Genomic DNA, 25,267 nt, shown 5'->3' on the forward strand with positions numbered 1-25,267 from the left:
TACTTACACTGTAAAGATGTTTGAATCGTTTTCTTTTGTGGTGCATTGAATAATACTTACTAACTTACTTTAAATTATTATTTTCCTTATAAAATCGCTTAATCTATGAGCCTCAATTAATTTAAAATTAGTTTAGCGTGTTCCGCTAATTATTTTCGCAACACCTTATCTCAGACAATAGTGAGAAGACTTCGCAGGGAACAATGCCAGATAGGAGATAACCTAATAGCAGAATGAGGTTGATTAGAGTATTAAAAGATGATCCACTACTTATATGATGGCTTGTGTAACATCTAAGTATGTTACATTGAAATGCGGTTGGGTCAAAGATGGCCAGAATTTGTATATATCATCTTCCTTGCGTTGTCCCGGCATTTTGCCACGGCTCATGGGAGCCTGGGGTCCGCTTGGCAATTAATCCCAGTAATTGGCGTGGGCACTAGTTTTTACGAAAGCGGTTGCCATCTGACCTTCCAACCCAGAGGGTAAACTAGGCCCGTATTGGGATTAGTCCGGTTTCCTCACGATGTTTTCCTTCACCGAAATGCGACTGGTAAATATCAAATGATTCGTACATAAGTTCCGAAAAACTCATTGGTACGAGCCGGGGTTCGAACCCGCGACCTTAGGATTGCAAGTCGCACACTCTTACCGCTAGGCCACCAGCGCTTTTTAGCCAGAATTTGTATATACATATGTATTTTTTTTTATCGCAAAATAAAACTTACAGGGTATTTACATATTTATGTTCCGCCAAACTGAGGACAGTTTGTTAGCGGATAAAGCGCTCTCTATCCTTTTGTGTTCTACCCACTTAACTTACATACTTATACCTAATACATTACATAACTTATATACCTATTTGTAATCGCATTTGGTTGAAATTAAATAATTTAATTTAAATTCAAAACTATTAAGTTGCCGCTACAAAGTAAAACGTGGTTTATTAATAAAGAAACATTTAAACAAATTAAGAATGTTGTCAGAAAAGCAATACATTCAGGGTGATAAATCGCGTTTTATATACGCATAATAATTTATAACATATCTAATTTATGGTGCGGATAATGTCAAACGAATGGGTCAAAGAGCTCACGACTTCATTTTCACGAGAAATGACTGTAGCCAACGATATAACGATACAATAGGTAACCCATTGACCGATATAATATTATTAAAGCAAATAATATTAATCTAATTTAAAAAATATATTCATAATAATTAAATTTTCTGTATCGTTAAGTATTAATATTATACATTTTATATCATCATCTACCGTTCCCTTGAAGGATATAATCAAACGGAGACGCCATGTCTGTAATTTTCTGTACAAAACAGTCTGCCGATTTTTGCGGGGGAGGGGAACGACAAATGTATGCGTAACGTAAAAATAGCCATGTCAGATAAACGTCAGTCCATACATTGTGTATGACCGTTGGCCGCCTATTTTCGACAGAGGGGAAAGCCTGTTAATGGCTACTCCGTTTAGTTGTATCCTCCAAGACCGTTCCGATTTAAATATTTAGCTATCATCATAATTATAATAGCTAATGAGCTTACGTCTAGTTTGCTCTCAGCAATGCCAGCCCTGTTCAATTGAATTTGCAACATAATAAAGATAATTGCAAATATTTTTTCTGCGTAATATTAGACTGTTAATTTTTCTACTTAACTATGTTTAATTTTATTAAATAACCTAGCTAATAGTTATTAACGATTGTGGTTTACGAACACGTCTCTCTGTAACCGCGGAATAGAAAGAACATTGCATTGTAGCAATTTGTGTCAAACCCGGGCTTTCTCTGCGAATACGGTGATTAGGGACATCAATAACGGCAGCCGATTTTACGATGTGTAATAAAAAGTCTAGGTCTGCATTAAAAACGCCATCATATGTAAGTTAATAGCTACCTACTCCTTATGAAACGTCAAAACGATTGTTACTATGAAGGAAGTATGAGGAACTAAAAAGACGGTCCCATTATAATGAATTTATATTCAATATGTACATGTTTTATGGTACTTAGGTATATATACCTATGTACCATAAAAACATGTGAATCTTTTGGATGCACACGCTTCATCATATATTTTATTATTTACACAGGCATGACCGAAAATGCATATTTACGCCTAAACTGTTTGAACGATTATTTAATGATGATTCAATAATAATATTACATATTATGTACATTGTTAAGTGTGAAATAGACCGACCGACGGTAAAATAAAATTCAGGAGAATTCATTCGGATTGGCAAGCATGTTTGGCCCAGTGCCTAATGTCGCACGGCTTCCATATTTGCTTCAAATTTTGCCTCCGGTTCTATTTCCTATATTTAATAGGTATACCTACTCACAAATACAGGGCAGATGTTGTGTCGAGGCAAATTTTGCATATCCGCTGGAATAAAGTGCTGGCTAGTTGTGACGAAATCTAGGGCACAAAAGTGAAAGGGCGAACTGAGGACATTAGCCGTTGCAAATAAAGTCGCAGGTCTAAGTCATAATGTTATGTTAGGTAACCTGATACCGTTTATTGATAGCAATAAGTAGTCTAAAAACAATGAGGTGTGCATGGTGTGAGAAGGATTTTTAGGTAATAATAATTATTATTATAAAACTTAAGTAAGTATATTTTTTTACTGGTAGAATATGTAGTTTTACCTAACTATGATATTTTGAATTGGGTACATACATTTACCGAATAATATTTTGTTACGTTAGGTAACCTGATACTGTTTCTTGATAGCAATATTCAAATGATAATGATAGCTAATGGGGTGAACTGTATTGATGGAGATGATGGAAACTCGTAGATGTTATATGATTAAGTATTTTAATGAATAAAATCAAACACAAAGATGATATCAGTATCACGTTGACAGGCAGACTGAACTGACAATCATGGATTCGAATTAGGATACAAAATAAAAAGGTATATAAGAGGTCGCACGCCAGCCAGTCGCCAACAGATAATAATTAAGGTGTGTTAGGTGTTAGAAGAATTTTTAGATAACTATATTTACATTTTATTCTTAGTAGAATATTCACTTAATTACCTTTACATTTACGCGCAATAATTAATTTTGACAACTCCGCGAGAATTTATGATTTATTTATTTATTTATTTTAATCTTTATTGCACAATACATGAAGGTACAAATGGCGGACTTAATGCCTTAAGGCATTCATTATGATTCTGCATAAACACAAAGCAAGTTGAGTTATATTGTTTATATAGGCTTGGAACTGTAACTTTATAACACCTCTATGTAAAACCCTTTTTATGTGCAAATAAATGATTATGATTATGATTATAGGAAAACTTTCTGGCAAAGTTAAATAATTAATAATGGCATAAAGCTGTGCTAGACAGAAAATGCGGTAACCTACGATACGACATTGCACCAAAATAATGCAATTAAAGATGCATTAACTATATTTATATTGCAGAAAGGAAACGTTTATCTAATTGCATATGCGACAAACCTAACAGGCACATGATGATTAAATTCAGGTTTTGTATATTTATCGTAGCAAGTTTATATCGGAACTCTTGACTCCCAAGAACTAGTCAATTTATAAACCCCGCCAGTCATAGAGTTAGAGAGTCCTTGTAATATAAAAATGGTTATAATTTACCTGTTTTCTAGCCGTCCTGTAAACGAGGTGAGCCGGTAGAGCCTCTTCTTGCGTTTGCCGTTTGTCCTTGTTTTGTTCAGGCTCTTTCGTATCTTCCTTTTCTTTCACATCAGCTGCGTGAGCGAAGAGGATTATCGCTGGAACAACGAGATAAGAAATATTTATTTCGCGCGTTCAAAGCCTTTTTGGATTATTAAACCCACTGCGGTGTACGAGACTAACAATTGTGAGCTATGTGAACGAACCCATGTAAAAAAATATATTTGACTTTTAGTGTAATGTAGTGATAACTCGATGAGGATAAAAGTTAATCTTTATTTTAATCAGAGCTTTTACGTCACAAATAACGATCATATAATCGTACTTACAAACTTCTGACTGTCAAGTTTCTTGTTGCGTGTACCTCTGATGGCAAGCCTCGGTATTACTTACTATAGAAACCCATGTTCTCATTAGCTACTAAGTTAAGAACTACTTATACCGTTGACAATCAAAACAATTTGTTGTTATGCAATCCATTGTGCATTATCGTCGTATTTTTGCTTTGTTAACATGGCCGATAAGCTCTCGTCTTTCTAGATTCCGTTTGAATTTACTAGTCTTGCGAAAAACAAAAAAAAACACACACAAAATAAACCTAATCTGTAATCAATATTAAGACTTAGAACAGTTATCATATAGGTAACTTATCATATTCAATTCACTCCTTACATAAATTTACTTTTTCTGCAAGGTCCGCAAAAGAGATATGAAATTCACGACCGAAGCTAGGTCCTCGAATACATTTGTAATTATTTAGTTCAATAAACACGGCTATAGAGGCTGGATTACGATCCAATTTTTTTCTTGGATTTTCTTAGATTTGGACGAATATTACGGATTAACTTTCTCTTTAGCTTTTTTATAAGAAATATTTTCATTCGCTTTGAAATACAAATTTCTATTTCAATCTTTGTTTATTTTATTAAGTTTTTAGGATACGCACTTAAAAATAATGGAAATGACTGAAAACCTCCTTATTTTTTATGAAATGGGAATGAACACAGGCAAATTGAAAATGAAAGACAATTTTAAAGAAAGTAACACTCTTAAAACGACTAAGATAAAACGCAATTACTACAGTTTAGCTCAATTATAGAGAAAAAATGTGACCTGATTCCTGGTGCAAGTTTTTCTACAAATGAGTGTGATATGATATGACTCTTCGCCGAATATAGGTGTACCTACGCAGGAAGGGTTTTAAGATTTTTAAGTGCATTCAATGTTCTTTAAATCTGAAATAAATACTAACGAGTTTTATTGACAGTACCTTCGACTATTAATTAAGGTTGGTCTTTTCAAGAACTACGTTAGAAATATGTACCTACAGGGTGGCCCAAAAATACGTTGATTTTTTTTCAAATTTTTTTATTAAGTACCTACATAACTAGTACATAATAAGTTAAAAATGAAAAATACACTCTTTTTATGGAAAAAAAATAATTGTCTTTAAAATAGCCTCCTTTCACTTTGACTCCGGGAAAATTAGCAGTGGTGCAAAGAACATTTTCCCGGATTCATAAGTTCAAAAGAGTGGCCACCCTACTCGCCTGATCGAAATCCAATGGATTATAGTTTGCGGTCAACCTTAGAGACAAGGGCATGTGCTATTAAACACAAAAATGTTAACGCTCTAAAAGCGACACTTACCAAAGAATGGGAAGAAATATCCTTGGAGGAGCTGCGGCATTTCGTTGAAAATTTAATTTTGTTGCATAAAAAGAGTGTGGTTTTAATTTTTAACTTATTTTGTACTAGTTACACAAGTACTTAATAAAATAATTAGAAAAAACGTTGTCAATGATTTTTGGGCCATTCTGTAATAGATAACGAGTTTTTATCTGTAGTATTCTGCAGGTTCTGTTAATTAAAAGTGCTAAGGTTTCACAACACATAGCTCTCTCCCACGCTGGATTATTCGCAATTAGCTACAAGGGGGACGATTTAACGACCACGCCGTTTCCAAAGGTCAAGAGTATTTATTTTCTTCATTTCTCCTAATTGGAGTTTATATTTATAGACATGCTGGGATGAAATATAACAACATCATTCGTTATCGTTTAAAAAAAATGGTTTATTGCGGGTTACCTTGGTAGCATGATCACCGAGATTGTCTTGATTTTTATTTCTTTAGACAACATATTATGTGTTTGTTGTGTTGTGTTGGGTTATATTTACTACTAAATGATGCTACTTCTTTCTGAAAACTCCATGCAGCCTACTTTTGATTTGAATATGTCACGGCTTAGGTCTGTATCATGTCCCTCTGCTGAATCCAATAAATATACACAATAACAGTATGAATAATTCACGGTTAGTTTGACTAGAGTTATATCCCGGTCGATATAAGTCTAGGGAAATATGCACAATTCATTCTGCTATAACATAATCGCATTACTTAGTGTGAAATTGATTTGTTTTCTTTTCATTTTATCAACCATTAACTAGTTAAATTATCTAAATATAGTATCTATCCTTTCCCGTTAAATGTCGTTATGCCACTACAAGTTTATCTACCTAAAGGTAATTTGTCAACGACAATAACTTAAATTCCGGCGACCAAATGCCTACACAAATCCTTTGAACTATTTAGTTCAGTACAAAATCACTTGTAGGTACCGATTAAAGCGAAACATCCAAAGCATGCCGATAGTTATCACAGTTACACAGGACCGCGCTAAACATAGCGTAAACAACATTTTAGCTTAAAGCTTGGTTCGCATGATCTTTAAGCCGATACGATGATCTTATTTGTAACGAATGATGAGAATCACACACACTCGCATCCAAGCTATTTTAAGATTTCAATCGAATCTCAATTATTTTATCGTAAGCAAACAAATGACAAGTGTTTCTGTTTCTCGAACAATGGTAAACACTTAGGACTGAATTTTAGTGTTAAATTAACAGATTTTATCGTGATTCTTTATGTAATAAGTGTTTGGTTATTTAGTATTTACTGATAATATAAACTTTAATGGTAGGAATGAAGATTGCTAAGATATCTGTCAGTAATAATGACAGTAATTGATTGATGACAGTGAATGATTGGAATTAATGTGTGGCAGAATTTGGAATGGAACAAGAATTGAAATTATTTGTCATAATATTATAGTACCTATTTGGTCGGCAAATAAAGTACAGCAAGGGAAAAGTGTGATGAAATAGCCAGTTCAAGTGAAACTCACTTTCATTTGTTTTAAGGTACTGATAAAGGTCGTCTACTTTTAATTTAATTAATGCCGTGCCATTAATTCATTTAGATTCGTCCGAAAATTTGCAAATTGCTCTTTCTCTCTTGCTCTTCTTCTTTTCTTTCTTAAACTGGCTCATGTATTCTACTTATTCCCTATTTCGTGGATATTTTATGTACCGTCGCCCACACAGTAAACCTTATTGCAAATAAACTGTTACACGTTAAGCCGTGGAGGAATACTAAGCAAGCATACCATCATCTTTAAGAGATATATTATGTAAGTCATTTTAAGAGGAAAATGTTAAATGTTTGTAATACCTTCAAACATACCTAATGTGTACATCTAGCCTTATAGTAGGCTGAATGGTTAAGAGACCGGGGTCCTCTTGAACGAAGGACATAGACTGTCACTTGCCTACTCTGTAATACTTACTAGAATTTTCCCATTGGAAACTAAACAGTCCACGTTTTAAGCTTATCAAGATTCACACCTTTATGCAAAGTTTCGTAGTAACTGCTGCAATTATTACTATATTTTATAGGTTCTACCCGTGACTTCGTCTGCATGAGATGATGATAATGAATGATAAAAAATCTACCCTATATTTCCAACCTAGGGCCTCAAATTATCTCCATACCAAATTTAATCTACTTAAATCTGTTCGGCAGTTTAATCGTGAACTTATGTTACCTCATAAATACAGATAGATTGAATACATTTCGCATTTACAACATTACTACTCGTAGTTGGGATTAGTTACTTACAAGTTGCAGCAACAAAACTGTTCGTTGATAGAGTTAAATGGCAAACATTAAATAGTGAAACATACCTACCTACAGTAACCGCGTTGTAAATTACATACATTAAAGTATTTGTTACCATGCGGTGAATCTACGGTTGGTAAAATCAAATGCCCTCGTTTGTTGCATTTTGTGAGTCGTATAAAATCGACGTCCTTGATATTAATTTTAGGAACTTTAAAAAAATCGGCAGATGTTATTTCAAGTCAATATGCCACCAAGTCAATACATATACCTATATCTATAGATCATTTAAAACGCATAAATGTAGTCTAACGCAGCGGTTCTCAATCTTTTTTTTGACGGAACCCTTTTGGAAAGCGAAATACTTGATGGAACCCTACAATAAAACAATAGTTTTTAGAAGTGTATTTTTTTATTGATAAGCATAATAATTATGCTTATTTTATTATTCTAAATTCTTGCGGAACCCCTGCAGGGGTGTCGTGGAACCCTAGGGTTCCGCGGAACACACTTTGAGAATGGCTGGTCTAACGAATTGGTAACGATTATTATAAATAACAAGTCGCGACCATAATACCTATAACATTCGTCTATATTACCACATATTTGACACGTGTAATTAATAAATTTAATATTGTTAATTAAATAGATGGGTTCACATGTTGATGAATGGAATATGCGATCAAAGTTTGAAACCTTTGCGAATAACATCTGGGGTTACTCGTAGTTGCCCTAGTTCTCATGCTTATGCCAAGAACGATCAGCTAAGTACTCGTATCACTTATCTAGTTTATTTAGGTAGGAACTTACTAATATTGAACCTAGCTTTGTCAACAACTTCGCTTGCGTGGGAGTGGGAATATATTCTTGTTAAAGCATATTTGGTCACGAATATTTTAGTTACTGAGTAACGCTGTAACTTATTATGTAATTTTTATATACACGTTACGTTATTAAATGCGAGTACCACAATTTATACATCACTACATTATTTATTACTAATAAAGGAAATTTCCTTTAGGTAATTCTCGCAGTTTATTCACTGCGAGAATTTTTTCTTCATACAGAAAAGTCGATAAAGAAAAGTTGTTTTCCGATAGGCATACTAATCCAATCGTGAAGGCTCCGTAACTTTTAAAGGTAAGTCAAATAAACTATAAAGCAATATGAAAATCTTCCTTTTTGCTCGTAATAGTAGGAACTAACAACGCGAAATGTAAACTCGACTCGTGCGTTATGGTAATAAAGCTAACGGCCATCAAGGAAGCGCCGGGACAACGCTGATTTATTTGTTCACGAATTTACTTAAGTATCTACTTATGTAGGAAATAAATTTTCTTAGACACACATTTTTAGTTAAATCGGGAAGAATTCTTGCATTTGACGTAAATATTAAAACTTTTACCTAATGCGACATTTACTCATAAGCTTCTAACTAGTCATCACGTAGTATATTTGAACGTCAACTAAAGGTGACAGTCCATTTCCAACCGCAGCTGCACTACTGTTCATTTTGCTATAGAAATTGACAGTAACACTGACGCGTTCAGTACTAGTAGTGCAGCTGCGGTCAGAAATGGAATGTTACCCTTAGGGTCCTTTTATTGGATAATCCACTTTATTCAGTAAATGAGTATATGACCTTGACATTTGAAATTGTAAATTGAATCGTGTAAATTTGACATGTTCTCATTTATTGATATTCAACGTAATGTAACTACTTAGTTTTTATTTAGAACATGACGATCATTGAACTCGTACTTAGTTGTTCCCGTATTTTGTATCCCGTATTAAATACATTTAATTTCAGAAACAAGAGTGATAATCTAAAACAGTATGAACCCGAGTTGGTTATACATATTAGTCAATAACTCTAAAATATGTACTAAATACATTCTACATGTGCCTATTTACCTACTACTTAGGTATTAATTGATGTTTTAAATATAATAATTTACAACGAATTCTTAAATAAACGCAAACGTACGAGTAAGTCTCCAAGCCAGAGCCGTTTCGAGAACAATTGAAAACTTGTTCAAAAGCGAACCAAGTCGCTTGGTCAAGTTCCTCTCGGGCCACACCAAGCGCGACTAACTCGATATATAAGGTGATTAAAAAATTTAATTCTCCGATGAAATGCGCCAGTATCACTAATATCGTCAATTTTCCTGTCATATCACTTTTACTTTCTACTCCTATTTGTCAGTTCGTTCCGATAAATTCCTGCGATGATCATATTAGTTAAAGAACGATAAAAAAATCGTTTGTCGTGCGCGGTGGGTAGCGTCGCGAGCGCAGAAAGTCGAAAGTGATTGCGTGCGCTGTTGCGTTCCGAGCTAGTAAAAGTAAACTCTTGCTTCCTAATCGCTAACAATGGTACATATTTGGGACACTGTGTCAGTATTTCGGAGGTCGTCTTATTCCCACGCGAAATTGTATTACGCATTTTTTCTTAAGCATCAGAGAAAGAATCTAATTCATTTACACGGTCATAGTATGTACATTCATCAAACATAGACGATTTTACCTGAAGTGAACATAACAATAACAGAATGATGGAAAGGTCAATTCAGCAATCAGATTTACAGAAGAGATCTTGTAGATATAGTCCAAAGTTAAGGGCTATAAGGCCCAACTTTCTGTTCGTGTTCGTACCCGTACCTATAATACTTTTCTATTATTCTGAGTTTCTGAGTGATAAAATAATTACTATCCACAGTAGATATAATATAATAACATTCCTTTTAAAATCTGTTTATGACCCAGAAATCAGTCTGTAAATTTATTTCAATTATGTAGATTCAATTGACGGTTTTTCATTGAATTTATAACTTTGAAGTAGTAATTTCATTTAGGAATGAACATAACTATGTATTAACTTAGTAAGAAAAATATAATTATTTTTTATTGGTAAATTCAAGTTTTACAAGCGCCCACTCTGGAAATACTAGTAGGGGCAAGGATTACAAGCATTTCCACCGGAATAAACTTTTCCCGGCTAGATCAGTACTAGAATAATCTTGCCGCAACTCGGGTGGTGGTGGTGGCCATTAAATTTAACATGTTACAATTATTTTTCATGTTTCAATGTATTTAATCCTTTTTTTAACGGTGTATGGCGTTTTCTACTCTAATAATACTTATAGGTCTACTACTACAAACTTTTTACTTACGCTATTTTATTCGAATCGCATACAAAACTATTTGGAGTCGATTACAGAATGATTTATTACCAGCTCACTCGATGAACACCAGCTATCCATCGCTGATCAATTGAGATGCGTAAGTAGACCAAGAGATCTTATACAACGTATAATGAGTCATCGGTACGTTGTTTCTTTCGTGATACAGATACGAGAATTTACTAACTCGATCGTGACTACAGATAAATACGTACAAATTCGATTTCAAGTGCAACAAGAGATAATTATTTTAGCCTTATTTTTTTAAACCTTTAGATATACAGGGTGCTTCCTGTAACAAGGAGCAATAAATTAAACTAAAGGCTGTACTCCTCAAACTGACCAACAACTTCAGCAACTTTTAAAAATTATGAATCCTTTAGACTTCCTCTTTTTCATACAAAATAAATATTGCCTTCAATGTACGCTGACATCAGTGTGTTTGACGTTGCTTGTCACGCTTTAAACATAACAAAATTTGCAATACATTGCTGAACAATTGTTGGTCAGTTTGAGGAGTACAGCCTACAGTTTAATTTATTGCTCCTGTTACAGGAAGCACCCTGTATATTGAATAGAAACAGGTGCAAGGGATATTCATTACATATTATAGTAAGGTTTTTTATCATACTAAGCTGAATTTGCACAGTCTAAATAGGTACCTATATATATTCAGTCAAGATTTGATCGTAATTAAATGAAAATAGATAATAATCTCAATTATTATGTAGGTATGTGTAGAGGTACCCACACACTCACGAGCAGTAAATTACTTGCTGCCTGTTTTTTTTAATTCAAAACATTTCAATTTCACATCCTACCAACTAATTTATCATAGTGTTTCAGAACAATACATTCGATTAAGAAACATGTAGTGTCCGAATCCGGCCCTTTGTCAATATAAGGGACGGATTCGGCCAGCATCTTGTTTGACTCCTCCCTTTTGTCGTCTACTCACGAGTACAATACAAAAGCCTTTGTTACCCTGTGTGGCTGCTTTTATCTTATCCGATATGAAATACGAGTTTAAGACTGTATGTGAAGGTGTAAACTCCGTACATATAATTTATAGCATTTATTCTTGTAGGTAAACGGTCCAAAAACGAATGTGACAAACGTACCTACTTGTAATGCTTATGCTAAAAAAGAAACTACACAAGTTTAATATTATTTTACCTATAAAAGTGCCTTTAAGTGCCTTTGTGTTTGAATTCTTCATTCATGTTGACAATTACTGGTTCGTTAAACCTTGGTTTCAAACCTTTATAATATCATTTGTTGTTTTATTCCACACTCTGTACTCGATTTTTCTGCCGTGCAAAAAAGTTTTGTGACAACGTTCTGATTTATTTAAACCGCTTTTGTAACTCAAGGACTTCAATAACATTCTCAATTCATTACCATGCCCAATCCATTTCGGAGGCATGACCAACGTTTTTTACCTGCGGGTGCGGACCTTAGCCCCGCCCTACCCTAGCTCAAAATTCTTAAATATCAGTTTCAATAAAGTAAAATGAGAAACTGTAGATAAACCGCTACAGGGGGCGTTCATAAAACTCGATTCCTATCGGTTAATTTCCCGACACTGTTGAACACTTTTCCTAGAGTTCATGAAGAAAAGTAAAGCCAAATGAATTCCGGCCCATTTACTAATAAATATGTATGATGCATCGCCATCGATAACTAAGATAACTTACAAATTATAACACCAAGCCATTTAATTGTCAACAACCTGACCTTATGTTTGATGATTAGTCATTTCATTAATCGGTCGTCTAATAAGCAAGGAAGTATTGTAATAAGATGCATACTTAATCTAAGTGTCAATAAATAACTGTGAATGGAATGTACGCAAGAAAATGAGATACAAAATACAGTCTAAAGCACCGTTACGTTACGACACATTTCCTTGAAGAAAACGTGCGGTTACACCGTATTTATAACATTACAGGGTTTCCGTAAATTATGCGGCTTAATATAAGTACACATAGCTGTCATTAGATGTTGGGTCAATAACTTAGCAAAACTTAATGCATTTACTCTAAACGAATCCAAGATAGATCACTCAGACCTCAGTTCGAGTGATCTCTGTTTATCGAAATTGAAGAATTACTCTTGGCTAAAATTAAATGACAAACAAAGCAATTAGACTTCATGAACCCCATGGATTTGCCATTTTGAAAAAAAAGTAGGTATCGAAAAAAAAACACCATAGAGTAGTAGTATGAGTAAAGTCAGACAGGCATACGAATGCATTTTTGCTCACAATCGTCACTCGCGCTTCGCGGTCGTTCGGTCATGTATTTCAATTTAACAATTTTATTTATTTGCAAGTGTGATGGGGACTTTTGGACCCGGCATGGCTCAGAACGGGTTTTAGTTCTTAAGTTTTGTATGTACCTTTATAATATTGAAATAAAAAAAATCTTATTTAACAAATAAAAGTCGGTCTCGTCTCTTAAATACATAAATCCATTTGTCACATATACCTGTGACATATATTAGCGTTTTATTAAATAGTCATATACCCGACCGCGACAACTAGTGATAGTTCGTCCCACTTTTATATTTCCTCTTACCGGTGTACTAAATACTTCCACTTTTTACTGTTTTTGCGGTCACTTGTCTAGAGTTTATCGCTGTAATTTTGTTTTATTGTCTGTGATGTAAGTAACTTTTACGTAGGTAACACAGTTTTCTTCGTATTGAATGAAAGCAGTTGTATTAAACGTTATTATAGAATTGTAATAATATGTAACATATAATTAAGTTCTAGTTTAATGGCTGGAAAGTTAGCCAACTTGCGTTAAAAAGCAATTCGGTGTTCCGTGCCTTCATACAATAGGTAGGTACGATAAATACACAATAAATACTCAATCAACAAACGATAAATAATCAATAATCTCCAAGAAGGGCCTACGTTGTCTTGCACGGATGCACGGAGCGGGTGAACACCTAATATTAAAAAATAGTATGAGCAACGCTAACTGGCGCGGCCGCGTGTGACGAATTTTTGACGGATTACCCGCGGGCGTGTTCCTTCTCCGTGCGAGCGGAGGCACTAAGAGGAAAAGGCTTAACTCAACCGATTATATCTTTAAAATAATTTTCGTGAAAGTATTTGTTTACTTGTATTATATTATTACAACTAGGGTTTTTTGTGTATCCCAATAACGCAAGTATGAAATGATAGGGGTGCGCCGAACGGATGCTGCCCTTGCCCGTGTCATGGGACGCAGTCAGAGACAGCACCCGCCGGGGTGCAAGGAAAGTTGATGGAATCTAAAATGAACTAGGCTTTTAGATGAAAGCGAGGGACTAAATTAGGTACTGGGCTATTGGATATACAGCCGGACGCCTGCCTAATAAAAGGTACGCAGTTTTATTTGTGGCAGACGGTGCCACCGAATAAATAATAGTACTAAGTACAGAAGACTCACTCTCTAACAAAACGCGTCTGTTACGATCAGCACAGATATGGCCGCTAGGTGGCGACAGCGCCACGCGCGGCTTATGGCTTTCCCCAAAATTGGGGCCGGAACGGATGTACTTTTAGCTACCTGTAGCAAAGCGACGAAATCGCGGAGTGAGACACTTAGCACCTATAGCAACCTATGATAAATATTACAACCAAGTATAATATTTTTTTTGCAGGTTAAAAAAATCCTTTAAATTTATTGTTACTGATTAGATGAACAAAAATAAACATGCATTTATTGATAGATAATTTTACAGTTATGATTAAAATCACAATATTAAAATTATAATAGCAATGTACGATATTAATTAGCTTAAAAGGAATGTCGCCAAGTTAACTAATTTTATTTCGCAGTGAACAAGATGTATAAATGTACATCGAGAGTTAATTACCAACTTGTATTGCGCAAATTATATGCGAATGCATTTGACTATACGTAGCTACATATCAAATCAGATTATCATGATTTGCATATCACTTAACACTTGACCTATTTGCTTAATTCGGATGATATTAATGATGATGAACTATAATTATAGCTATCCACAACTGTAGCTTCACATTATATACTTAGTAAGTTAGCTGAACATGACAGATTGCAATGTAATGTATTATAATGGCATCAATGGATACAAACGATTAGATCATGCTATAATGCAACAAATTTATTAATTTCTTGTAGGCCTTCTGGTTGACTAATATAGAATGCCTGGCATTAGGACCATCTTTTGAAGTAGGTACCTAAACGTTATTTTGTAAAAGAAAAAAAAGGAAATATGGTGATCCTTAAAAAACTATGGTCAGAAGGTTGCCAGACTTGTGACAGTGCGCGTGACATACCTAATGTTCGTAGATGCAATAGCGTCAGAAAGTTTCTTGAGTGTCGATCGCAAACTGGAGGACAATGACGATCTAGTTAACATCGCAGGGAACCGTTAGATGAGGGCGGCGTATGACCGGCCGAATGGTGGGGCAGAATTGTGGAAACCATACTCTTATCTCACGAACTGTCGAATAAACTACATGGCCTAGCGTTCCAGTTCAACCTATTCGGCTTCATAAATCAACCGGTTACTATCACTAGCATTACGTATCGCCGCTATACTTACTTAACCTCGTATCATTTGTAATTAATTATTGTTAAATATGTAACTGACAGTGTATGATTAATACCAATAAAAATCTATCTATCTATCTATCTATCTATCTGCAACACTCATTTGATGACAAAAACACCCGTATTCCGAATGAAAGAAAAGCGACATTTCCATCAAATGATTGTAGCAGATATGAGGTTGAGTAAGTATAGCGACGGTATTGAATGTACTAATGCCAAGGAATTCTAGCGCCTCGCTAAAGGCCACTGGTCGCTCTGGTTCGTTGAGATAATAAACCCTTTTCCGTCGTGACGGACACATTCAATTCAAGGTATGTTGTTAACTTTTTGCGAATAGAGTTCAAATTATTGTTTGAACTATGTCGGGTCTTGTGATCACGACTGTTCGAAGTATAAATATGATCATGAGCTACATATATAATTTAATTTAATAATTATGGTAACGTTCCTGTCAAAATATTATATTTACTTGAGTACCTACCTTTAACATCGCATCACATAACAACAATAACATATTTAATATATATCCTGATTATTAAGTAATTGTATTTGCTTAGCATCGCGTAACTTATGCATATTCAAAAAATCATTAACACATGTTTACGTAAATTTTGTGGTCGGCAGCGAATAACAAAAATATTTCGCACATCTTAGGCTTAGCTAATTTTATTATGACATGGAAAATACAGGCTGGTAATAATAAAGAGCACATATTTGATGATTTTTTGACGTGTATTTATTAATGTTTGACTAAAAAAGTCAAAATAATTATAAAAAGAGATGATTATTTTATAGTCATAAGCTTATGAGTAACACCACTTTTATAAGATCAAGACAATAACAACCTCCGGGTACCTTTTGGATCATGCATTAAGTGACACCACGATTGGCGCCGGATCGCCGGATGTCAAAGTAGTCCTCAGTCTGCGAAGGCCTTAGAGCGGCGCGAGTCCCAAGATAGATTACGGAGATAAGTAATTTATTGCCACAGTAATATTTTCGCCATCTTTTATATAAATTACTGTTATTCAAAACATCTCATTCACCAGTTTTATTTGGTGCAAGGCCGCGGCATTAATTTACATGTATACTTATTATGTCATTGGGAAATAGATAAATTATATATCTGACAGGATATTGATTAGATGGCACCTCAACTTGTCTAAAATATATTTAATTGCGGTCTCGCATATGTACTTAAACCAGTTTTTGTACTCAATTTACTCTCAAAGCGGTGATTAACACCTTAATTATGAAAAGTATTGCAATTTGAATGCAGGAATCCTGTTACTTGAAAGCTTCCTTATAAGTCTGGGAGCAATTAGTTTTGTCGGTTCATTAGTCAAATATTTGGCAACAGAAGTACTGTACTGAACTGTACTGAGTTTTTAGATAGTTTGAAATGATATTGCAAAAACAACACAATTCTTAAATACCGAGCTTGTTTTGGAAGAAACATGAAAATGCATGAAACTTGTTTATTTATTTTTATCCTCCCTGATTAATTTGATACAACGTAATTAGAGATTAAAAAATATTAATTACTTATATTTATTGGTATAATTACCGTTATAGGTACATTTATGAAATATCTTCATTGTTTTGCGGCATTTAACTACTTTAGTCAGTAATTTGAAAAATGTTGCAATTCTAAAAATGTCTCTCCCGGCTATAAATCCACTGAAATTGTAAACATAAACACGAGAAGTGTGTCAAGAACGTCATAATTCACTCACACTGCGAAATTCTTCCTTAATTGAAAATCCACTACTCATTTTTGAAACCTCTTATCAAGTGGAATTGTGAACGTGAAAAAAGCAACCTTACGGTACCTAATATATAGAACTGAGATTTAAAAAACGGTATTGTTTGTAGTTGTGTTGCGAAATCAGTTAAATAGTGCCCCGTTTAAGTCTCGAGGCGTCCTGCACGTAAAGTCTGTCATGCGAGTAACTACCGCCTCTGGCAAATTAGGTTTTTACAAACATAATTTTCTATTATACGGCCCACAGTGATCGGGGTTCTTTGGACGATGTTAATGAATGAGTATTCTTATTATTTTCCTGGATGAGTACTATTCCACTGTTTAGTTTCGGAACCATCAATTAAAAAGAGTTCTTATAAGAGTACACATCAGGAATCATCAATTCATAATTCAATCACGTATTTTATAAACTAGGTACTGTCTACTATTGGAATAGGTACCTAATATTTTTTGGGCATACATGTATGAACTTTGCTATAGCATGTCAAAGCCGCATTTACGGTTTATGCTCGTTTTTTTTTATTAATCAAAAATACACAAAACACACAAACACAAAGAAGAGATAATAAAATTAATACCTTAAATCTAAACCTTAAAACCTAAAGGGACTAAAAACTAAAATACTACTAAATATAAAACACCTCCCCCAAATCCCCTGCTTCTGGCATAGACCCCAGAATGCTGGCGGTGTTACCTCTCTGCACCGCCAGACTCAACCTCTGCGCAAAGAAGGAGCCCGCTCTGAGGTCCCCCGAGACACCTATCAAACGTTCCGACACCTTTTTAATAAATTTTTTGGTGTCGGACGACCAAGGACCCATAGTTTCCATAGCAAGCGCCGCAAACTCATACTCATTCATTAAGAAAGAGTATTTGCGGCGCTTCACTGTTTGGGCTTGGTCAGCGGCAGTCCCAGGTTTCCGAGCCGAACCGTTCACGTGGGACGGAGCCAACGTGTCGACGCAGGTGGCGTCCCACGCCAAAGCGCAACCTAGATTCCAAGGCACGAGAGTGCAGCCATCGGGTCTCTTGCCATCCACGGCACAGAGGCCCGATGGCTCCAGAGTCGCGGGAAGAGAGGCGGTGGAGAGAGCACGTCTAATGAGGTCATTTATCGTGGCATGCCTGTAGAGCCGACCCGAACTCCGCTGACAGTGCAGACCATGCCGCCCCAGAGTGTCCACAGGATTCCCGCAGCGACTGCAAGCGTGCGGCTCGCAGATTTTAAGGCCAAGACGAAGGCATACCGCAATACGCATTGCAGAGGGATCCATGCATTATGCTCGTTGTATTTCTTAAAATGTTATGTTAAACAACCGTAAAAATATGAACAACCTCATTAACGGTAGATTTTCGCCTGATAAGTTTACTTTTATCACGTAATATGTGTGAAAAAAAAGTATTGTTGGCTACAGATACCTATATTTACTTATTAATACGGTAGATCAGTGATAAAAACAAAAAATGATTACTATCGTAAAAATATATTACATATACATATTTCTTACATTTATTGTTACTGCTATGCGTTATGTTTGAGTATACATGCGTTTCTATTTTCTGTTCATAGAAGCGGAACCCTTCCCTACTGAAATATTATGCTTGCTTTACGTTTTTACTAACATACCTACTTACACTTTTTTTCTAGTAGCGGAACAAGAGATCTCTTGCTTGATTCACCCGGTAATGTGTGTTCGGAGACTTTTTTTACCTTATTTTAAACAAAAAACGATCGATGACATACTAATAATATAGTAATTTATACTTTAATAACAAGGGATAAAGTGTGGATTCCTAACATAATAGCAAGAAGATTAGACGTTTTTAGTAGTAATACGTCCGTTTTATGAGTTAGTCTCACGACAGGTGGTGGTAAAAATATGATCTCATATTAGATAGCTTACTTTGATTGCTCTATAGAGTAAGTGGTATGGGAAAACAGGCAGGCAAGGCGATAATTAATAGGTTAAGCTAATTGTCGTTCAAATCTTGTGTCAGCACTTAACATGCTTAGTTAAATAACTGTTGTTTGAATAAAACGTAAAAGATAATAAAAATTGCCTTTACTCGTATTTCTGCCATTAAGAACTTAGGTACAATAAATAATGTACTTAAATTATATCTTTGAACACTTGTAATTACCTTCTTTCGCAATAGTCGCAGTCGCCTCTGCGGCGACCTGCCGATTGCCAATTAGGCCGCCTAGCTTTTTTCGTCACATCCTCTACTTTTGTAATTTCTTACATGTTTGCTAGCTTAGGTCCGGGCACACTCCTGTTCATTTTTGTTATCTTTTTCGAAGACCCATGTTTGATAGCCGTGTATGGTTTTAAGCATGGGCCAGTTAGGTACATCTTCATTAATAAATACAATGTGAAAAGTAAAAGATCAATAACTTATACAGGGTGATTCAGGAGACGTGAGCAGGATCAAGCCTACACATACAATAAGTTATAAACAACTCTTTCGTACCAGTATTTGCGAGATTAACTTTAATTTATTTTATTACTGTTTAAAAAAAAGTTTTAATTTATTTAAGACATTTATGGTCACCCTCTTTGTTTTATCCATAACAATAAGTGCCAAATTGAATGTCATCGGAGTCTGGTTACTTTTGAAAAATCGTATCTCACTCAAGTGTGACGTTTTATTGTCTTCATAATCAAAGTGCTGTCGTAATGGTTAAAAAGGTTTTATCCATGATTGTAGATAATTAAATTTGTCCTTACCAAAAAGTATAACAACAGAAAAAATTCGTGATTGTTTTACTTAAATATTGTGGCGAACGATTCTTTTACATGTATTGATTGTGTAGGCTTAGTCCTGCTCACGTCTCATGAATCACCCTGTATAATACGTCGAACTCAATTGCATGACCGGATTTTATTAACCACAAAACACACTGACTTTTTGTAGTAATACTTCCTATCTACACTTGGTATCATGGCATAATACGCCCGCTACAATGAAGTATAATTACGCACGCTCAAGACAATCGTGCGACTGGCCGCGACAATCCCTAGCCTCACAAAATAGTGAAAGCCTACTATTACTGCTAACAAGGAAACATTTTTGTTGGAAAAATATGAAAACTTAAATTGGCGCTTGAGAGGCGATCATTTGAGCCGTAAATACACATTACGGGTGTCGGTTTACATTTAGAGAAATGTGTCTGGAAAGCATGCTGTGAGGTGTGACGTCTCAACAGACGCTTGTTATTTTCATTTGTAGAGCTTAATACTACTATTGTATCAGATTCTACTATTTTATTAAAACCAGTTTATAAAAAATAAAAACTAGGTATAATTTTGTGCCTTTGTACAACTACTTAATCGCAACTAAATACTTTTAACAACTACATAAACTATTTAATCTAACTAGTTTGCACAACTACTTACACTAATTAATCGAAAGTCCAGTTTTTCCGTTTGCGTTAACTTTAGAGACACCTTTGTTTATGCTTAAGTTAAGGTAAATTTATTTCAGGATTTTCTTATCTGGATTGAGAAGCTATATAAGATTACCTTAACAATGCAAAGACCTTGATAAAATTATGGTAATGGTACATTGATACGACATATAAATATAAATATTAATCTAATACCTAGTTTCCAGCGCTTTTGTAGGCATTTTGTACGCTGCAGCCTTTGTCCTGGGCTAGATTGAACGTTGAATGGTTGAACAATGGTCGCGAAGGCTTTCTGTTACCTACTTTACCTTGGCTCATTTATTTTAGCAAACAAAGAAAGCTTTTGTATGAAAAAAATACAAACATAGCGTCTTGGCTTTGGCTTGAACGTAAATTGTTTAAAATACACCGTGGACTCTGTGACAATCACAAGAGTAGTTACTTTTAATTATTTAACTACGCACAAGTTATTATTTAGGTTACACTTTATTATAATTTATAAGCAAAACGTTACATTTTTTTTTTCAACATAAAACAGATAGAACGATAAATTTCTCATTAAGTACTTCTGCAAGTATAAAATTAGGCTAAATACGTATTGAGGGAGCGCCTTCGATTTGTCTTTATTGGCGCCGCCGAAATAATGGTTTGTTTGAGAAGGGCGACCAATTAGAAGTCGGAATTATTTGTTGCGGAAGCCAGGAACAGACAGTTGGTAAGACAACAATAACATCAACAATATTTATTTGAATATTTTTTTGTTTTATAGAATATGTAAATACTTACATGACAAAATTGGTGATGCATTTTTTTTTAACAAATATTATCGTTTAGGCAGATTTCATCTAGAAATTAAAGCCCATTTTACTTGCAACCACATTACACTACTAGTAAGTACCATTACGGAAATAGTTTTAAATGGATTAGTTCTTATTAAAACTCGCACTACCTAGCTGTATGTACAGATCGGTAATTCCTACATATACAATTATTAATTACATCTATGTACTTTCTGTCTATTAGTTTTTTTTTAGTCATAGTAGATTTTTCCAACTGCCCCTTTCATTATTCAAAATGCTTCATAACATTTTTCGTCAGTTGATATTACATACATACACGAGACGTAGATACGATAAAGAATATTTTTAGGCAACTCCGCGATTATCCGCCGTGCATTGTTCGTTTCTGTCCTAAAACAATTGCTTTAGATTTATGAGAGTTTTATTTATTCCGGTAATAAGTAGATCCGAAATAGGTGACCCACTTTTAAGGTTTATTGAAGTAAACAATTGTTTGAGGGATAGTTTTTATAGGGACAGGTAGGTATAACGTAAATGTAGTACATTACTTATTAACCTAAACTCATCTCTTGGAAACAAAAAAAAAATGTTTATTGTAACGTATAAAAAAATAGGCAAGCAACTCTGTTCTAACCCAAACGTAAATAAAAAGCAAATTTTTTCACGCTTATCACCATTTACCGCAGATTTTTAATTACTACCCAAGAATTCAGTGCCATCAATCTGAGGTGCACCCCGCCATTACGGCGCGGACTCAGAACATTAAACAAATGACGTGCGACCACCGTGCGACAAAGTCGCATGCCTCGAATGTCGGCACTAACCGCTAAGCGAGTGGACTCGGTACATTGATACGAAGCTAAATTTAAATACATATTTATAAAACTTTTACACAAAAAACTATTTGATAATGAATATGAAAACACCCCTTTACCTGAATATATTCTATGCACATAATACAAGAAGACTACAGATAGGTAGGAAAACTACAAAAAAATATTTACTTACTTACCTAGCTGTGATCGGTACTGTTTTTGCAAGTGTTGATAAAACCAATTCGGGCTTCCACTATGGCACAAGTTAATCTACATAAACACAGGTTAGACTTTGTGTATGTTCCATCTATTTTAGACAAACTTTGCACGCTCCAGTTCTGCAAGAACCTGATAGGTAGTTATAATCGGGTCATAAGTATATCTTTTCATTTTATAAAACTAATGTCCTTGTTTATTAGTACTAAAGCACTTACTAAAAGCTTTGGAGGTAAGAGTTTCACGAGAAATAAGAAAAAATATAAAAGGTCAAAGACCAAAATAAGTAGTAATCGAAACAATATGAAATAAAAGGTAATCTTAAGGACCAATCTGCCGGTACGATAATATATAATGTTTGTAAAAGTCGATATTTACGAGTGTACCGAATTTCAGGATCAGACAATACATATTAATAACAAGGAATTGCAAAAGTAGCTATTATAGTATAACCTATGTTTAATAAATTAACTCTATTAACGGCAAAAAAGGTTTTACCTACATACAATATAACCAAACATCCTGACCTTCAAATAATATCCTTGAATTTCGCGAATCTATCCGAATTCTCAATTGTACAATGTGTAAGAATGTATGTAATGTACAATAGATAATTAATTACACAGAAGATTTATGATAGGTAATAAACAGTGAGAACGGATTCCGAGGCCGGCTTGCGGGTGCAGATCCGTAACCCACAATCATTAGTGGACGGAAGGTCATGAATCTCACAGAATCTATAGGTAGTTCAATAAATACTGAAAGATAGACGACCAGCAAATAAACTTCTCGTGAATGAAAAATAATTACAAATATAAAACGATTAGAAAACACAAAAAAAACTGCTATCAAACTCAATGTCGGAATCGTAAAAAAGCGGCCAAGTGCGAGTCGGACTCGCCCATGAAGCGGAACCGTTCATTATTTAGGGGATTTATGACGTATTAAAAAAAAACTACTTACTAGATTTCGTTCAAACCAATTTTGGGTGGAAGTTTTCATGGTGTACATCATATATTTTTTTTAGTTTTATCATTCTCTTATTTTAGAAGTTACAGGGGGAGCACATTTTACCACTTTGGAAGTGTCTCTCGCGCAAACTATTCGGTTTAGAAAAAAAAAATATTAGAAACTTCAATATCATTTTTGAAGACCTATCCATAGATAACCCACACGTATGGGTTTGTTGACAATTTTTTTTTTGCAAAATTTATTGTTTTTTTTTTGTCTATTTTTGTGTGAATACATCTACTTACCAAGTTTCAACAGTATAGTTCTTATAGTTTCGGAAAAAAGTGGCTGTGACATACGGACGTACAGACAGACAGACAGACATGACGAATCCATAAGGGTTCCGTTTTTTGCCATTTGGCTACGGAACCCTAAAAACACCATCCATAATTTATTTACGTCACATCCGTTACCGGATGTACCTAGGTAACTACAAGATTTAGAACTGTGTCCCTACAGAATACATGCAAAAAAAATCCACTCTAAAAAGGGTGTGGTAAGAAACGGACATCGTAAAAGCAAAAGGGTGTATCTCTCCGGCGCTACATCCTTTTATTAAGATGTTTTTTTTTGATAGGCGATATACATAATTGATATAGACATTTTGTTGATAATTATTTGTAGGTACATCAAAACTCAACTTAAGACTCCTCAATGGTAATTTGGTTTCAATATAAGCTGATACGAATATAATATAATTAATATATAATATATGAAAATAATATACCAACTATACTTCAACGAGTGCGAACTGTTCTTAAATGACTTTTCAAAGACTAATTATTCTACAATCAAGGTCGTAATAGTCACGCTTGGCATTTTTGCAAGATATTAATATTGATAAAATTACAGTTATTCATAATGTGTCTAACATTTTTTATTACAGCAGTTAGGGCAAATAAGCGTTATTTATTTCTTTAAATTTCAAGATGTCAAATTGAACCACAATTGTAAACATAACAACACACAATTGTAAGGAGTTAAAGTGGTTTCATTGAAATTTGAATTTAATATCGGTGAATTCATAACACAGATCCAATTTGCAAGCCGTCACTGGGGCAGTAGAAAATCTGACATAACCACGAGTCGACTCTCATCGGAGATGATTAGATTTTCAGAACCGCGGCCGCGGCTTCGTCCTAGATTCAACCAATCGTAGCGAGCTAATGACATATCGAAGGTTGAATTTAGTCCATTCGACGAAGATATATTTCTTTTTTAGGGTTCCGTATCCAAAGGGTAAAAAACGGGACCCTATTACTAAGACTTCGCTGTCCGTCCGTCTGTCCGTCCGTCCGTCTGTCACCAGGCTGTATCTCATGAACCGCGATAGCTAGACAGTTGAAATTTTCACAGATGATGTATTTCTGTTGCCGCTATAACAACAAATACTAAAAACAGAATAAAATAAAGATTTAAGTGGGCCTCCCATACAACAAACGTGATTTTTGACCGAAGTTAAGCAACGTCGGGCGGGGTCAGTACTTGGATGGGTGACCGTTTTTTTGCTTGTTTTTTTTGCTCTATTTTTTGATGATGGTGCGGAACCCTCCGTGCGCGAGTCCGACTCGCACTTTGCCGGTTTTTTTACATTATTATGTAAATGTACAACGGCAGCGAAAGTGGAAGTTTTAGTCATAGTGTTGTCTAAAGGGGCCCACTGATTAACAGTCCGGATGATACCGGCCTGTCAGTTAGAACAAAAAGTTGACAGCTCCGAACAACTGACAGGCAGATATCGTCCGGTGGACTGGTAATCAGTGGGCCCCTTAACGTAGATAAACTACAGGCGGTAACTATACATATTTCTCGTATTTCAAAAATTAGCAT

General features: G+C 34.8%; 1 protein-coding gene across 1 annotated transcript in view; it reads right to left on the reverse strand.

Moving 5' to 3' along the window:
* Window positions 1-25,267, reverse strand: part of LOC134662413 (uncharacterized) — a 56,552-nt gene that overhangs the window by 15,690 nt on the left and 15,595 nt on the right. The window contains exon 2 of the mRNA XM_063518631.1: window positions 3,645-3,781. Coding sequence (XP_063374701.1) covers window positions 3,645-3,781 — 137 coding nt within the window. The remainder of the gene's footprint in view (window positions 1-3,644; window positions 3,782-25,267) is intronic.

Source organism: Cydia amplana, chromosome 1 (assembly GCF_948474715.1).
Source record: "Cydia amplana chromosome 1, ilCydAmpl1.1, whole genome shotgun sequence".
Lineage (NCBI taxonomy): Eukaryota > Metazoa > Arthropoda > Insecta > Lepidoptera > Tortricidae > Cydia > Cydia amplana.